General features: G+C 37.7%; 1 protein-coding gene across 10 annotated transcripts in view; it reads right to left on the minus strand.

Moving 5' to 3' along the window:
- LOC117576508 (serine/threonine-protein kinase par-1) overlaps positions 1 to 18,600 on the minus strand; it is a 39,020-nt gene that overhangs the window by 8,813 nt on the left and 11,607 nt on the right. For 3 of the 10 annotated variants that reach the window (XM_052008012.1, XM_034261307.2, XM_034261313.2), the window contains 13 exons: positions 8,709 to 8,956; positions 8,426 to 8,625; positions 8,141 to 8,358; positions 6,707 to 7,316; positions 5,159 to 6,277; positions 3,324 to 3,959; positions 2,150 to 2,510; positions 1,810 to 2,082; positions 1,623 to 1,739; positions 1,409 to 1,532; positions 1,201 to 1,343; positions 943 to 990; positions 425 to 546 (listed from right to left, as the gene is read on the minus strand). In XM_052008012.1, the coding sequence (XP_051863972.1) occupies positions 425 to 546; positions 943 to 990; positions 1,201 to 1,343; positions 1,409 to 1,532; positions 1,623 to 1,739; positions 1,810 to 2,082; positions 2,150 to 2,510; positions 3,324 to 3,959; positions 5,159 to 6,277; positions 6,707 to 7,316; positions 8,141 to 8,358; positions 8,426 to 8,625; positions 8,709 to 8,905 (4,168 nt within the window). In that variant the 5' untranslated portion in view covers positions 8,906 to 8,956. Of the gene's footprint in view, positions 1 to 276; positions 381 to 424; positions 547 to 942; positions 991 to 1,200; positions 1,344 to 1,408; positions 1,533 to 1,622; positions 1,740 to 1,809; positions 2,083 to 2,149; positions 2,511 to 3,323; positions 3,960 to 5,158; positions 6,278 to 6,706; positions 7,317 to 8,140; positions 8,359 to 8,425; positions 8,626 to 8,708; positions 8,957 to 14,630; positions 15,046 to 18,600 lie in introns of those variants that run through there. The other 7 variants (XM_034261310.2, XM_034261314.2, XM_034261312.2 and 4 more) reach the window with 5 other exon arrangements.

Raw genomic sequence — 18,600 nt, forward strand, 5'->3', positions numbered from 1 at the left:
TTAAGAGTAGTAATTTGCATTGTCACTTGAAAATTACAGTACACATCATTTAATTAGTTGCTTATTTTTTGATTTGTTTATTTGTTTGTATGTTGAGTTGTTTGTTTGATTAAAGTGGTGTATTCAGGCTTCATAGACATGTTTAGACTAAGAAAGAAAATGTTTTTGATTTTTTTTTCATCTTTTTCACTTTTTCTTTTTGTTTTAGCGTACATCAAAAACTACTATAATATGTAATATGTATCGAAATTATAAACTCTTATTTACGTAGCATACTTTTTTGTAGCTGGTTTAACATTGTGTGTTCGCAATAAGAATAGCAGTTGCTTCCCTTCATTTCACATCGGTTTACTTCACTTTGTGTTTACTCTGGCCTGGTTTGCCTACTGATCTAAATATTTACTCTTTAATCTGGGATATTCACCTCTTGGCAACGTGGCGCCCGTGCGTGAGAACATTGATTCCATATCGCTGCCCAGATCCCGGGACATACTATGACGCCAGGGTGCATTGATAACGTTGCTGTTGCTGCTGCTGTTCAGACGACTGCCAAAGATGAAGAAGGAGAAATGGTTAGTTAAATTTAAATAAGAACAAGCTGGATCTTAACTGTGGAAGACAATGTTTAGCTAAAGGACTTGCACATCACATAGGCCAACTTACAGACAATACTTGATACCGGGCCAATCGATCAGCCAACGGCGAATGCGGGCCATAACACTTAAGCCCCTTAGCAAACTTTGCCTTCCCTTCAGACTCTGTTTGGCAGAAGAAGTACAAGAAGTGCTTCTTGGGAGTCAGAGTATGCAAGTGTAGTAGTTAAATTTTTAGTTAAAACTTAAGATCTATTGCAGATAACAGATATCGTATATGATAGATAGATGGGCATATAGATGAGAGACAGGTTAAGATCTCCATTAATGATCACGTTTGTGTACTTACACGTGCTTCCTCTCAACTGTTTCGGTATAGCTATAACTGACTTGGGATCTAATCTCATTTATCGATGTGAGTATTGTTAATATTTAAATAAGCACATTGCGAATAGTTGAAGTTTATAAATATGTATTTGGAATGCAGCATGTAATAGATTTACATATATTCAAATTAATGCGATTGTTAAAGAAACTAGGGATTTTAGTGAGTATTTTACCAAGTATTTTCTTAAAATGTTATTAACTGATATTATTGAAGTCTCACCTGCCAAAAGGACTGCTTTGACCCCAGAATGGCCTGTGGCTTTGTGCTTGTCGAGAGATGTCCGTTAACAAGCGACTAGAATGACTAGGAAACCCGGCTGTGAGGTCACTATTGACGTTCATTCGATTTGTCAGTGCGCGCACCTGTACATTGAGATACTCGCAATAAGAACTTTAGAACAATAGTTCAAAATTTGCATTTTACTTACACGTTGTAGCAAAGTCGAGAATAGGTTTTCGGCTGTGAGTATTTCAAAGCCATCATCGTCATCTTCCTCACCAGAACTTTGAGAATCATTATCCTGGCTGATTTTCTTGACGGGCCTTGAGCTTCTGCAGATGAGATAAGAAAAGAAAAACAACAAATTTAAGATACTTAATAATGTTGACGATAAGATGCGTTTTGCACTGTAGAGTGTTAACCTTAGTCTATGCGGTGTGAATAATGAATCATCGTCACCGCCATCACGATTGAAAGAAGTTGTGCGCATCTTTTGGAATGGCGAACTCTCATCGAAACCGGTGTCGCTAAGCAATGAGCTGCAAAAAAAAACAAAAGTAGAATGAAATTAGATTCGTACAACCAACGCAAAGGCAGTAAATTATTTACCCAATACGATGCGATGGACGCAGACGGCTGAACGTAGTGCGGCTGGAGGCGGTTGTGTGGCTCGACTCGGATGGTTCAATGCTGCGTTCCCGAGGCGTGATAAAGCCGCCTCCCTCAACGGCAATCGGTATGATGAATTCGCGTGGACTTTTCTTAATGGGCTGTGAAGTGCTGCTGGTGCCTTGGCCCCCAGCTCCAGTAATAGTTGACTGTGACATTGTGCTTGTTTCGATTTCGGAATCAGCAGTGGATTGACGTGACAGCGAACCCGAGCTGCAAGTATAATCAATCAATATCAATTAAAGAGTGTGTTCGAATCTTAATGGTTAACTACACTCACCGTGTAGTGGTGTTGGAATTGGTGCGTCCATAGGCTGGTTGCGTTGGCGGCCTTTGTATGGTTATGATGTGCTCTTTCGGCTCCAGACTGGTGGCACGAGCATGCAGTGACGTCTTGATGGGGCTGTAAGGAATGGGTCCCTCACGTGGTGGTGCGCTGCGCAAATCGGCCACAGGATGCTGTATCTCAGTGCTGAACCGCATCGCAGGCTGTGGCTGCTCTGCAATGCACGGTTTAATATCAAGCTGCACTTCCGTCTTGGCATTGATTTTGCGGCGTGGCAACGTTGCCGACTTGAGCGTAATGGAGGCAGTTGAGGTCTTAACTGCCCCGCTTGGCGACACATCTCCGCCAGGTGAAGCTGCACATGCGAAAGAGGGGAAAGTCAGATTAAAATAGAGAATTTGATTGTGATTGATCAACTGAAACAAGAATAATTTGTTAGATGCGTAGAAAGAGCAACTAAACTATTAGATTAGCTGCACAATTTATGAATGTCATATAACGAGTATTGTAGGGGGAGAAGCATAGAGTTTGGTCTGTGCAAGTGTGGGTGATAAATGTGTTAAAGTGCAGCGGCAGCGGCTAACAGCGGCTATGGCAGCAATGGAATACGAATTTATACTACAACAATAATAACAATATCAACAACGAGCATAACAACAACAACAGCAACAACAACGACGACCACAAGTAGCACAAACAGAAACAACAAGAAAGATCGAGTTCTACAGAACATTAGTAATTTGGTTCGTTGTCAGTTCCATTTCGATATATAGCGAAAAAGAAAAGCTGAGAGAACACATCGACAACAATCGTGGCATAAAGTATAACAACGCGAAAAATGTGGATGTGTGTTTGGGTGTGTGAGAGAATAGGAAATCGAATGATATTACTCTTATAATGCAGTGGGGAAAGAAAACAAACAGAATTTTGGCTGCCAGAGAATGGTTAACCAGACGTAGATCCAACTTTAACTAAAGATCAGTCTCGCTATATACAGAACAGTTACATATATACAAAAAAAAAAGATCAACCAGTCTCGTGACATCCGCTGAATTTCTAACAGCAGTGAACGCAGTCAAGCAGGCAGGTAGGATGTGCGGGTGGACAGGTGTGGGCAGGGTGGCAAGTGAGCGTCGCATGGCACTGTGGAGCCGCTGCCAAGACTTACATTTCAGCCACATAGCCGCAGGCAAGGCAAATGTATTGAGTGTATCTTGAGCTTGATTATGAAATGGTCTCGAGCGCGAGCTGACATTGTAATTGACATTACGCATCGTGTTGTTGTTGTTGCTGCTGCTGCTACCGCTGCTATACTTGTTGTTGCTGTCGACGGTGACATTGTTGTGAGTGGGCGCGTGCAACGGCGAAGGCGGTGGTGTGAATAAAGCACTGTGCTGTGATGCTTCGTGACATTTCTGCTGGAACTGCTGCTGCATTTGTCTGAATGGACTGTTCGTGGGCAACGGCTGGAATATGCTGGCCGTGCTGTAAGAAGCTTGTGGCTGCCAGATGCTCGGTCTACTCATCGTTGGCAACGTCGATCTAGGCACTCCACCCGAAAAGAGCCGTTGCTGTATCGTTTGCTTAGCAGCCGCCAATGAGTTTGATGGTGCCGATATTGGTTTTGGCTGTATTGTTGTTGTGGCCATGTTTATGCTGCTGCTTCTGGTGGGAGCAATAAAATGGTTTGCGCTCTTTAAGAGTAACGGCGGCACCGTGGTGGTACTACCCCCAACCCCGCCGGCATCAGCGCCACTACCGAAGCCGTTGCTGACGCCAAATAATGTTGTTGGCCTTCGTATCACTAAAATTAAGATGATGATTCAATGAATATGATAAGCACGTATGTGAGTATGGGAATGTATAAGACAAAGAACAAGTGAAAGAAAGAGAGATAGAGAGAAAAAAGTGTGGTTGTGTGAGACACATGTGAACCTGCTGGGGCAATGATGAGAATGACACGTGCTGTGCTACGTCGGGACTGTGATTTGTTGGTATGACCAAGCGAGCTGCATTTAGGATTCTTTCAATTCGAAAAGCCAAATAGTAAAAACCATGCAGCACTCCGCGGGCAAAACTTTTTTAAGTACACATCAAAACGGGGAGAAAATAAATACTAATGTGAATTTAAAAAAAAGCACAAAACTGAAAGCTATGCACAAATTTGTATGAGTCGGCAGCATAAAGCTGAGTCCAATATCAGATCACTTTCTTTACTTTTTATCTATTATTTCAATTATACCCTATAATCTTAGGCTTGTGATAACTAAAACAACTCAAAATATCCAATACGCTACAAGGTTTATTCTATTATATTCTATTCTTCATTTAAAAACAATGAAAATTGATATTGAATTAAGTTAGTTACACAATACTACAACCTTTTTATGTAAGCACTTAATTAAGATCGTAGAAGCGCTTAAAGGATTAGTGAAAAAGAAATAGAGAAAAATGTGGATACCTATAGAATACAAAAAGGGTGCCGCCGTTTTCGCCCTTTTCGAATGTCCACAAAAATAAACATTACCGCAAATAGAATTTAATTTTAAAATTGAGTATTCTATAGTATTCTATATTCTGAACAATTTCTACATTATTTATTTGAAGTGATTCAAAAATATATTTTATATTCAAAATATCGTGTATGTTCAATAGCTTGGGATTCTATATGATACAGTTGCTAGGGGTTTATTTTTAATGCTTGAAAAGATCATTCTGAACTTGTTGAAGAATGTTGTATCAAAATTATAGTCTTGTCTTCATTTTTACTCTATGCGGTAAAAATATATGAAACTTGCGTAACTACTTAACTGCTATCGATTTGGACCAAATGCAATTGCATTATAATTGCTATTTGATTATTGATAACTTATATTTATAACGATCAGTATAGTAGAGATGCGGGTAGTCAACTTGATAGTGCTGCGAACTTAGCCTAACTTATGATAGGATTTTTACAAAACGATCATATCCGTATTTGGTCATGCACTTGCATTCACTTACCCGGCTGTATGGCATTTCCGATAATGGCGCGCGCATTCTTCAACTTACGTTCGCGCTCTTCCGGTGTGGCCGTGGTTGATGTCGTCTCGTTGATGCCAATGGTTTCCGCTTGGGAGCAGAGCTGATCGAGCTCCTTGTTGGACTCATTTTCTGCCTGCCGCAACAGCGCAATGGAGTTCTCCATTGACCGTCGCGCCTCTTCAAGGGAAATGGACGAAACCGAGTTCTTCGAATCGCTCGCTTCCAAATTACTAACCACCACCGGTGATGGTGGTGGTGTTGCCAAGACCTCTTGAGCTGCCTCCGCTTCTTGTGCGGCGGCCGCGGCCGCAGCGACCTGTTCTTGAGCGCGACGCTCGCCAGGTGTTGGTCCAGTGACGGGCGTGGGATTCGTAGCCTTTCGCTCGAATTCCTTTTTAAAGCTACCCACACTGACGCCGGGTATGCTGAGTTTTTTCGATTTTTCGGGCGCTGCAGCTGTTGCTGTTGGGGTTGTGGCTGGTGGCGGCTGAAATTTCTCAGCAGTTTCAAGAATGCGAGACTTGCGGCGTTCCGCGTTAAATTTGTTGAGTGTGGCCTCATCCTGCAGGCTGCACTTACGAATAAAGGGCGGTGTTGCCTGCGGTAGATGCGATGCTGCATTGTTGTTAACTGTTACCTTGCCGTTAGCACTCTCATTGATGGCATTAACCAGATCGGCGGTTTTGTGTTTGTTTACAAACTTTTTGATCACCTTGGTGGCGTCCTTCTCCTCGGGCGTTTCAACGACAGCGTCCAGTCTGGACCGTGTTGCTTGTCGGGGCACATCAGGTGCTGCAGGAGCAATAGGTTCGGCAATAAGTTGTTCTTGTTGATTATTCTCTAGTTGAACCACAGGGGCAGACGCCGCGTTGCTCTCGGTCTCCATTGCTTGGGAAGGCGTTGTTGTAGCGAGCAGTGGTGTTTTGCCTTCGCTAATGACAAACGAGCTGTTGGCCGGCTTTTCCTTCTTCTTGGCCGTAGTACCAGTCGCGTTCTCAGTCGATACGGTGGGCTGCAGCTTTCGCTTCGTTTGTACAGGACTCTGGGCTGGCGTTATGGTACGTGTTGGTGATGGCATCAGGGCAGCCTCCCCTCCAGCTAGGAAATTAACATGAACACCACCAACAGAAAGAAAGAAAGAAAAAAAGCGAGAGAGAAGGGAGGCGTGGTTTAATGAGCATGGTTAAATGGGTATGTCTTCAATTTGTTTAATGTTAGTGCACATGAGTGTGATTGGTAATTTGTCCATTAGGTAAGTAAAGTAAATCGGACACGGATAACATATGAGCACTAGTTATAAGTGGGTGGACTGCAGGGTAGGGGTTCGATTTGGAGTTGAGATTGGTGTTTCGGTTTGGAGTTTGGATTGTTCAGGACACATTGTTGAATATGCCAAGTTAGTCCACAGCACTTTACAAATATACAAATACAAATTGTACGCGAAAGATCTGGGGGGGTCTCCATATAATCTTTGCAAGCATGATATGAGTACTGGCATTATCCATATTGGATGTCGTCTTAACTCACCAGCAACCATATCCAGAATGCGACGCTCTGCTTCTGTGCTGGGTGCCCCAATATCACGAATGGAACCCACAGAATGCGAACGCTGAATTCTTTCGCTTGCTGCCGCATTTGCGGCTGGAGCTGCCGCCGCTGCTCCGTCTGCTGATGGCACAATCAGCTGATCAGCTGTGACTGCAGTGGGCGTCAATGACAGCAACACGTCGAGGCGCACTGGCGTTTGATTTGCCAAATCTTCGGCCAAATCTAGACAGAAAACATTATCGTTCTCATTGACCCACCAATGCGAACATATCTGCTCAATAGTGGCTCTTTTGCGTGGACAAACAGTCAACATCTCCCGTATAAGTGTGGAAGCGCGAGACGGCTTGCGCGGCTCATAGTAGTCACCCTGACTGATTTGCTTCACAAGTCGCTTAAAGTTGGACCCGTCAAAGGGCATGGAACCGTAGACTAGAGTATATAGCAGCACACCAAGCGACCAGCAATCGACTTCGGGTCCTTGGTAGGGAGTTCCTTCTACAATTTCGGGTGAAGCGTAAAGCGGTGAGCCACAGAAGGTGCCAAGTAGACGTTGGTCGTCAAATACATTTGACAATCCAAAGTCGGCAATCTGTGTGAAATAATGAAAGATAATTAATTCTTGTTCATATAATGTTGCATATAACAACTCTTGCACAAACTATTAAGTTGTATTTTTCAATAAACATTGATGACTTGGAAACCTTTTGTTTATAAACATTAAATGTGCATGCTTTGTTGCTCAGAGCTACCTTCCCCAACCTGTCTTATAAATTTAGGAAATAGTATGAAAGTCAGTCAAGAAGTAATTCAGTATAAAATTTAAAGAGTATGTGATTCCTCCTTCTGCCTACAATTTAAGACACTCCGAAACTTTGACAGCTAAAACTACCAAATTTGGTAAAATTCTCTTTGGTCACTGCAAATCAAAAGAAAAAGAATGACGCTTGTAATTTTAAAGCTAGAGTCTCTTGTACAACATAATTGAATTTATGAATTATTTCTGATTTTGATTGGATAGAAAACTTAAAAGTTATTTAAGAGAAAAATGTCCATTGCAATTACTCCGGTTATTTCATACTGTAAAGAATATTTTCAATACTTTTTGTCAATTACTTTTTGTCAAGACATTTTCCCGCTATATAGTTAATTTTCAAGATTGTAGCAGGTAACCCATTCGAGTTTAGTTGCCTTACTTGTTTTTCTTTTACATAAAGTGAATAAACTCTAAAGGTTCTTTGACACTAATAACAAACTATTTGTTTTATCGATTGTTGACTGTGCTCTACGGTCTGATTTTTCTTATTATTATATTATATTAACTGACTACGGATTTACAAACTGACAAAAAATAATACAAAAGAATTAAACTAATATTCAACTTCAGTTTAGGAGTCTTTCTATTAGTTAGCATACCTTTGCATTGCCTTGTTCATCAAGTAAAATGTTTTCTAACTTCAAATCACGATGGCAAATTTTGTGCTTGTGACAGTAGTAGACAGCGGTTGCCACCTGGCGAAAGATGCGGCGCGCCTCCTCCTCAGTAAGCACTTTACGTTCAGATAGGTAGTCGTAGAGCTCACCGCCAGCGGCAAACTCCATGACTAACACCATTTTCTCGCGATTCTCGAATACTATTGCAAATTATAAGTTTTATTGGCATTATATACTTCACAGAATTGCAGAAATGCGGAGTACTACCTTCGTATATGTGTATAATGTTGGGATGTTGTACTGAGCTCATAATTTGCACTTCTCGCCTTATTCGCACCAAATCCGCCTCGGCCTCTATTTTGCATTTCTTTATAGTTTTGATTGCTACCTCTTGGCCCGTCTCTTTGTTAATACCAAGTTGTACCTTGCCATAAGTGCCTTGACCTAGTTTCTTAATAATATCAAATCTGTAATGAGGAAAAACAGAATATTTTATTTATATCAGTAAATTCGATGTTATTGTATTTTAAGAGGGGTCTAGAATACTCACCTTTGCCGAAGCTTCTTTCGATGATTATTCATTTTGACATCACCCGTGTTAGCAATGCCACTCATAATATTGTCAATTTGATCCTGTGGTATGCCCGACCGATGCGCCATACTATTTGAAGCAGCATCCAGACCAGTAGCTCCGGCTGCACCAGCTCCCGCCCCATTAGGCGTTGTTTCGGGTTTGCTTATCACCATAGTTCTGGATGTGTCTAAGACTGTATGTCTTGGTGAGGCAAATCACTGAAACTATAAAGGATGATTTCGTTAGAAAATACTTTACTCAAAGGCTTATACTCGTATGTAATCCAACGACAGCTCAAATAATACATAAATCAATTAATTATTCAAAACGAGCGTCAGGTAAGACACAGAGCAAAGGATAACATTTCCACTGTTGTTTTTAGGTCGCGCTAAATTACTAGTTCTTAATCATACCCAATCAACATAAAAGAATACAATGAAGGTAAACAAATCAACTAGATAAATCTCTTCATATACATTACAATTGACTAGTCATTTTGTATTTGGTGTGAACAAATGGTATGTCCACAAATATGGTATTAGTATTTCTTAAAAGCATACATACACTTATTTTTATTCAATACATTTTTTTGTTGTAACTTCCTTCATAAGTTTTGGAAAGTTTTTGGAGTCACATAGGAAATACAAATAAGTTATTTCGCTTTGGACCTTGGTTGTCTAATTATTTTAGTTTGTTAGTTTGTATATATTTCATACGACCAATTCTCTAAGTTGAGCAATGCTACGAGAAACATGGATGGCAAAAGCACTTTAGAATTACCTAAGAGGTAGTTTTAATAGCGTCAGTGCCCTATGCCTAACCCCATATCTTTTTTTGGTATGAATCTGAGCTGTGAGTGCAACTGCTTAGGTAACAAAACAACTGAAAAGCGAAAAATTTGATTAGGTGCTAATTTAAAATTTAACCACAACAAATAGTTTAAGCAAGTAAGAAATCTAGAGTAGTCGACTGTAAGATACCCGCAACTTACTTCATAATTAATAATGTTCATAATTGTATAATACAAAAACACTGCTTGTTTTAATGATCGCAAGTAAAAGCTTAAGAACCTGATAGTATCAATACTTGAAAAGTTAGCATTACTGTCGAGTGTCTATAACCATAATCTAGAATTTTTGAACTGGGATACAAAATTCGAAGACATTTATTTGACCCCTACCAAATTTACAGATATTATTTATCAGTAATATTATCAGTTTTAAAAAGTATACTGAAAGTGGACACACTAACTAAATTTAGTAGCTTGAAGAGACCACATCTATCATACCCCCTCTCATTTTTTTATCCACTACCCATAAGGTAGAAGGATATTATAACTTTGTGCCGGCAAAAAATGTATGTGACAGGTAGAAGGAGGCATCTCCGATCCCATAATGTATATATATTCTTGATCAGCGTCAACAGCCGAGACGATCTAGCCATGTCCGTCTGTCTGTCTGTTCGTCCGTCCGTATGAACACCTAGATCTCAGAATCTATAAGAGATACAGCTATAATTCTTTAGACAGCATTTGTTATGTTTGCACGCAGATCAAGTTTCTTTAAAATTTTGGCCTCGCCCACTTCCGCCTCCAAAATCAAAAAATCGAATAACATGCGTAATTTTAAAGCTAGAGTCACAAATTGGTATATGCAATAATAACTATGGTAGTTGTTATTCCTGAAAATTTGGTTGCGATCGGATAAAAATAGTCGAAGTTATTAAAGAAATACTTTTGTATGGGCAAAAACGCCTACTTACTTGCGATCGGATAAAAATAGTCGAAGTTATTAAAGAAATACTTTTGTATGGGCAAAAACGCCTACTTACTAGGGGTCTTAGTTGCTTTGGCCGACATTTTGTGCCTATGTCTATGGTATATTTTAAATGTAGTACTATATCGATATATCAAATATACCGTTTGGTACAATTTTAGTATTTTTGTAGTCTTTTTGGTATTTTTCGAGAATAATACCGCAATATATTGCTTTTATTCAAAATGGGTAGCGGGTATCTCACAGTCGAGCACACTCGACTGTAGCTTTCTTACTTGTTGTCTTTATAGCCGGATCCATTAAGAATACCCAGTATAAAAAAGATAGTTTGAAAATATATGCCTACATATCTGACAGATTCATACTATTCCATAATCGAAACCTTTGTTTATAGGAGTAAATGCAAGAGGAGAACCGAATGCCAAAGGACATGCTAACACTTAAAGATTGCGCTTGAAGCTATGTGCATTGCTTTACCAGAAAAAAGAGAGTAATAGTGGACCCCTACTAAGAACATTGTGCAGGGGATTTTGTTGAGATGCTACCGCATGTATTACAAAATAAAAAAGGGATAGGGAACACGTGCTTAACAAGAATAAATAAATTAATCTCGGCACGCAATTGAATTAGCGTTCGTTTTCGGAGACGCCTCGGGATTTTGGAGTTCATTTTGCGGTTGTGCTGTGCAACCAACAGTTTTTACAGTGCATTGAACTTTATGCTTTCGTTTTAAGTTTGAGAAATTCAATTGTGTACGGATATATTTTTAAGAATCTGTAGCAATAAGTAGGGTCCAGATTTCTTATTTGTTGTTTGTTTTTTGTATATGTATTTTTTGGCACACAAAACTTAGCACATGTCATTGAACAGATAGCGTAACTATGTGCCAAGTAGCAGGGCACAGGCAAGAGTTGGACGGACGATAAGCAAGAGCTGTGCGTTTCTATCCCTCGAAACATCTTCTTATGGTCTATGACCAAGTTTGCTGAAAATCGGCATTTGCTTTTCCGTCAGTTTAGAATTCCTATTTGCATAGCTGTCGTTTACGTTTTAGTTTTGGGTTAATGCCGAAGCTTCGCTCGACTGCACAGTGGTCAAAAAGCGTAATTTGGCTACATTTTCGGAAAAATCTTTTTTATTTCTATCAAATTTTTTCAACTCCAAATTAACTTTTCTTAGTTCAAACATCACTAATTTGTCAACATTTTCTTCGAAAAGTGTCAATTCTTAATTATATTTTGGAATCTGTAAATATATATTTTTTCCTTTAAAAATAAAAATAGATGATGCAAATCTATCGAGCCGATTCTAGTCATAATCCGATGACGTTACATGACCAAAAATCTCTTCTGTTTTTTATTTGTTAAAGATGAAATTAAGTACAACAATTTTCTATTCAACTAATTTTACCATACATCAGAAAGTAGTAATAAACTAAATAATTACTCAATTTGAAGCCACTTCCTGAAAGAAAACACTTCTGTCTACATTTTTTGCACCGAGGATCTATTTCTGGAAATATCAAAATATTATGTTCGATAGTTAAACTGCAGAATATTATGACCCCTTTTCAACAGGCACTCAGTTTGTTCACACTTGATCAAGTCCCGTTTTGACGTTTCCACAGCCACGAATGGAAAAAAATGGACAACGGTAAATTTCTTTGTGTTGCCACTCTGATGCAAAACAGAATGTAAACAAACAAAAATTAATGCAGAATGATTTTTAAAAATGAGTGGTGCAGTTTGTATATATTTTTTATATGGTGAGCTCCGTTTGGTTTTATCTCGACAAAATATCGCGTGACTAAAAAATATACCTAAAATTGATGTACGATATTTTTAGTTTGTGATCGATATTTTCACATAGCTCATATGAATCTCTCTCAATGAATCTTAATTTTTTGTATAAACACGGCCCATAGAGTAGAAGGGTATTAAAATGCCAAATTCCTCTACGAAACAGAGTGAACAATGATTTTACATTTCTTACTTGTTTATATTTTGATGTTTACATAGCTTATAACACATTAATGTTTTTTTCATTAATCAATTAATAAATAATTAACCATTAACTTTTATTTTGTGAAAATTTCATATTCATATATGTATAACTTGTAACCGTTAAAGTAAACATAAATTAATATTCATACAGACAAATTACTTTGACGTCTAAAGCTGATAATAATAAAAAGAACTGTCGATTTTATGAATCACGTCAAAATGTCCTGTCCTGCAACACTCACTGAACATAAAACAAACCGAATGATCATAAATTTGTATTTGTACAAAAAAGTGTTTCTTCTCACCAGTTGAAAATGATATAATATAAGCGAGGAAGTAAAACGAATAAGACATGTCAACATTTCCTTTGCTTACACTAAAATTGGCACACAAAAACACACATTCACACTCACTCAAGCTCGCAGACAGCTGAATTGTAATGAGCGACCGCCATATGCTGAAAAACTTTTTCTAGCCCTGAATATAACAATAACAGCAAGAGAAAATGCCAGCATTCGAGTGTTTTACTTGTGTGAGTGAGTGTGCTTGTGTGGAGAGGAAAACAAGAATTTTACGCTCCGCTGTTTAGGCCGGTACAAAAACAACTAGAAAAGTTTTCATTTTTCGTTCACTGTATTGATGTTGATGGTTTTTTGTGTTCTATACACCGTAAAAACTTTGTGAAATGCATTAAACAAGCTACCAATTAAGGTTAAACATTAGTGAAAAGCTTTAACTGTAAAGTTGATTGAATAGTTATTAGTTTATATTTATAGGATAGAAAGGTGCGCCTATTACATTTGAGCCTATTTGAAATTCCATGTATCGATTCAAAATCTAATTTGCAATATAAATGTATCATATTAATTGTTTACTTATTTGCTTAGCATTGAACTGTTTAAGTCGGAATGGAAAGAATTACAAGACCACTAAAATATCTTCCCATCACTATCGAAAGCATCACAAACATTATGATGACTGAAGGATAACGCAGCTTAAAAGAGTTTTCAGATTCCTGATCACTTCAAATGTATAGAGTGTAAATATTCTAAAGTATGCTTAAATTAGCATTAATATTTTGTTTTCCTCACATTGCTTTGGCTGTCATTGTCACGGCGCTCTGGTTGTGATATTGCTGCCATTGCCAGCTATTTTATTATTGTTAATATTGTGGTTCTTAGTCTTGATGCAAATTTCGTTGTTCGAGCAGCCTTTTTGTACAAATTTTGCACTTGACAGTCTTTAACCAAGTATATATATATATATATATATATAGCTTTATTGCATTTGGAAAATAATTTAGATGAAGAAGAGATTACGAGCTGAACCGTCAAAGAAGAATAATGAAATATCCCATTAAAGTGAATACCCTAAGATTTGTGAAAACACCGTTAGATAGTCAGTTTATTGATAAGCTAATAAAACGATTAGAAGCGATGAAATTACAAAATACTAATTGTAAATTATTCATAGAACTGATAAATTCTTCAGATTGCAATGAAGAGGAACATCTTTCTGAAGAATTTCGTTTTATGTACATTATTTTTATAACAAGGTAATATAAATATGAATAGGCATGCATAAAGTGATTTTTCTTAGATTTTTGCCCTTCACTGAATAGTTTAGTGGAGAAAATTGCAATAATTTGTAGATGGAATAAAAGATAGAATACATTTATATAGAACGGCATCGACATCCACATCGTATCTATTCAAAATCTCGTATCTCGTAAATGAGAAAAAATTAAAAGAAATTTTTAAAAATAACTTTTAGCTAACACGCAAGAGGAATTTTTATTCGAGCAAAAGATGCGAGTACGAACAGAAAGAAAAAGTAAAAGCGCCAGCGAGCGACAAAAACATACTCGACTAAATAGCACACGAATGAGGAAGCAACTTCGGCTGTCTCTAGACACACAACTAGAAGCGCAAGAGATTCTATCGGAGGAAATTTCTCGGGATAACGCACACTCGAGTATCTACTCATACATTTCCTGTCCCCTGGCATGATAAGTATACCATACAGTATATGTATGTATGTACGTATGTATGTAGTATTTGTGTATGCATTTGTCTAAATAGTTATATACAAGCATGCATATAAGACCATGTAGTATTTACCTCGGATTTGTATTTGTATCTGATGTCTTCTAACGTTGATTTGATTTTTATTTATTTTTCGTTGAAGTAAGAAGGTCCATGCTATTTTCACGACCAACTTGCTCACTCATGCCCACTGATCACATACACAAATACAAAGGCCACAACATCAATTTTCACATTTCACTTTTTGTCATACTAAGAATTCGTAACTTTAATATTGCTTCATGTACAAATAAGTAAATTCGAGCTTATGTACATGCGAATTTTTCATTGTCTCGATGCATAAGTATATACATATATAGATGTGGTATGGGCAATATTCTTGGTGTTGCTCTGAGTTATATATACATGCATATATCTATATATATGCCTATATATATATATATATATATATGTGGAAATATTTCGCGCAATTTTGTTTTGCCGTTTGCCGCCTTGTTCGCGTAGCTCTATGCGGTCACTGGTTGCAACTTTTAAAAATTTCCTCGATTTTCCCTAAATACTGAATACGCCGGAATTGCTCCTGCTCTCCAATGCTCTTGTCGCATTGTTATCCTAAAAATAAACCCCAATATTTCTCTCAGCAGAAAGATCGCTGCGTTCTTGGCTCTCGCGTCCGCATATGTTTTTCTGTGTAGAGAGCGACTCTCCCTCTCTCTCTTTCGTATTGGATGCCACTCTCTTCAATTTGTCGTGCGATCAGCACACGTGCGACTTGGAGAGGGACGCGTGCCATAACACTATATCTGTAGTGAATTCTCTTACACATATGTATGTACATACAATTTTGGGGTGTCTATAATCGATACCATTTTGTACTACGAATTTATGTAGGTGGGCTCTGAATGTGCAGGCACACAATCTATATACAGTGGCGTGCAAGACTGAGTACATGTTTGCAACTACTGACTTTGGGTTTGCATAAAAAAGTTATTAGTGAAGTAAATGAGGCTTCTTCCAACAATATTGTTTACAATCCGACTGGAATCGATTCAATTTCGTTTCATCAGACCATATAACTATTTTCCAGTCGTCCAGTTCTTAAGTTTTATCTCAAGCCTGATGAGTCGTTGAAGATAGGCCACGTACAAGGAACTGCGAAACACTGAGGTGGAAATGTCATGGCCTGCAGCTGTTCCATACTACTATGCAAAAGGAAGACTTTCTCGATATCCGATCGAAAATTTGGGGTCGATAGTGAAAAGATGATTGGGACACTACGAATCAGTACCAGCAAGCTAGCGCGAGATGCAGCGCCGAGTCCAGCAAGAATGGAGAGCTATTCTAAAATAAATAATACCAAATTTGGTAGAAAATATACCAGAATGAATAAATATTACAATTAAAAATATCGGTCTTTGAACCAAGTATTAAAAAAAAAACGTTTGTTGAAAAGTCTTCAAAATGAGCATAACTGAGTACATGCGAGTTTTTTTGTTTCTTATTTCTTAAATAAACCAATTAGTATTTTTTGGTATATTTTGTATAAGATTTTGTTAATAAATATTCAAAGAATAAACACAAAAAATTTGAGCTCATTTACTTCACTAATAACTTTTTTATGCAAACCTAAAGTCAGTAGTTGCAAACATGTACTCAGTCTTGCACGCCACTGTATGTATACACACTGTATGAACAGCCTTAGAGGGAAAGGATTCTTTAGAGCATAATAACATCAGCATATCATATACAATAAAATTTACGCAATTAAGTGTGTCTATTGTACATACATAAGTACTAACGGGTTAAACTATACAGAATGCCATAATAAATATATCGATGAAATAGACCATAGAAGTCAAAGTATTCCAGATTGTCAGCGAAATCAGCTTAAATAACTTCAACAATTTTTATCCGATCGCAATTAAATTCTCAGGAATCATAAATACGATAGCGTTTATTATCTGTATTGCATGCAAGCATTACAAGTGCTGTTATAGCTCTATCTATATTGTCTCGGCTGATCAAGAATATACATATAGTATATACTTTATGGAGTCGGAAATGTTTCCTCCTACCTCGTACATACATTTCCTGCTGGGACAAAGGTATAATACCGTTTTACCCTATGGATAGCGGGTATAATTATGGTTGAAATCTGATCATTAAATGCAATCTGCATTGGTCACTTTGTCTAAGATTACTATAATATTATCTCAAGCTGTGACCAAAATAGATTCATGCCTTTGTATTGCATAGCTTATCTTTGCATGGTGATGATGGTGATAATGAAGACGAAGGAACCATATCCATTTCAATGATTGCTCAAACACTACCGTTAATGTGAGTATTTGCCAGGGAAGTTGCAATGAATCCCACTATGAAAATTTATCAAGCGCCAACCAGTCAACGCTGACTTTTGCCTACTAGTTGTCGCCCATTTCCGATTGAAAACGCCGAGCCAGCCAGGAAGCAGTCGAGAATTGGAGCACGGAATCGATTGCCTGAATGTTCTCGTTTTGTATACTATGAACCAGTACTCATAATTGGGGCCAGGGCACCAAGTCAACCTTAACGTTATAAAGTAAACTTCTATAATTTCCGCGAGAATTCACACATGCACACTCACAAATATGAAAAGGGGGACAGAGAAAGTGTCAAAAAGAGCGAAAGTACATGCATGAAGTGTCTCCAAATGACCCACGGACCAACCTACTTAAGACCTAGTCCATTTTTACTTAAGCATTGGCAAAATCGCAATGAAAGCTCACAAATTGTCTAACAAAAGCGTTGCCAACAACAATGAATATCACAAGCATATAAGGGGGTAACCATTCAACGGGCATAGCGAGTAGCTCGTGTGGGGCTCATGTCTACATATGCCCCAGAATAAATGCGGCATTGCTGAAGCTCTGCGCCTACGCTTACCGGAAATGTCATTTTCGGTGTCGACTCCCACTTTAGTTGTTGGTTCAATACAACAGACTGTGTGCATCAAAAGTTTCATATTGATCTTTTTCCCCAAAAAATTAATATAACCATAGCTTTACAAGTGACCAACGAATGCTCATTTAATATCTGACTTTACTTGAATTTAAAAACATTTTTCAAGCCGCTTGATGCCAAGCATACCATACGTCCTTTTATATATGTGTAACTATTTAACTATTTCCATGGCACATGTCACACACCTATCCACCATGTGTGCCCCTAACCTTTATTCTTTTATGTAGCGTTTCATTTCATTTCAATGCGTTAACTATGTGAATGACGGCCAGCGAGATTAAAATATAGTGTAGAATATTTGTGTGGAAGTCTGTCTATGAACACTCTCCTTTACTCTCCTCGCCTAATTGACTTTACGCAAAAAGCGAAAGATAGAGTTATTAGTTGTATTTAAAATATGTATAATAGTATAATAAATGCATTAATAGCTTTTATTTATTGAAAAATATGAAATATGTTTAATGGATTTCCACATTCTACTACTACATTTTCTACTATTACATAATAAATATGAATATAATAAATACTTCATTTTGATTTCAAATGCCACTAATTTACCTTCTTATTGTCATATTAGCCTCCTTAAGTTCTGATACGTAGACCACAAAACTTACGAAATACTTGTAACCTCTTACTTTATTTCCTTAATTATAAACTAAGCAAGGATTTAACAACAAAGACTATAGTAATAATAAGAATGAGAATGACTATAGTAATAATAAGAACAAGTGAGAAAGCTACAGTCGAGTGTGCTCGACTCTGATATACCCCGCCTGCCCATTTAAAAGAAACCGTATTCCACACATATTATATAACAAAAATATACCGAAAATTACAAATATATATCAAAAGCTATATTTGGTTTATCGATAAAGTACTACATTTTACATTTACCATAAAGTACAAAATATACCAGATTATCGTTTAAAGCAATTAAGATCCTATTGTAAAAGACGTTTTTTGCCACACAAAAGTATTTCTTAAATAACTTCTTTAATTTGTATTGATTGCAACAGAAATCTTTATCGCCGGTCTAGCTTTA

Source organism: Drosophila albomicans, chromosome 2R, assembly GCF_009650485.2.
Source record: "Drosophila albomicans strain 15112-1751.03 chromosome 2R, ASM965048v2, whole genome shotgun sequence".
Lineage (NCBI taxonomy): Eukaryota > Metazoa > Arthropoda > Insecta > Diptera > Drosophilidae > Drosophila > Drosophila albomicans.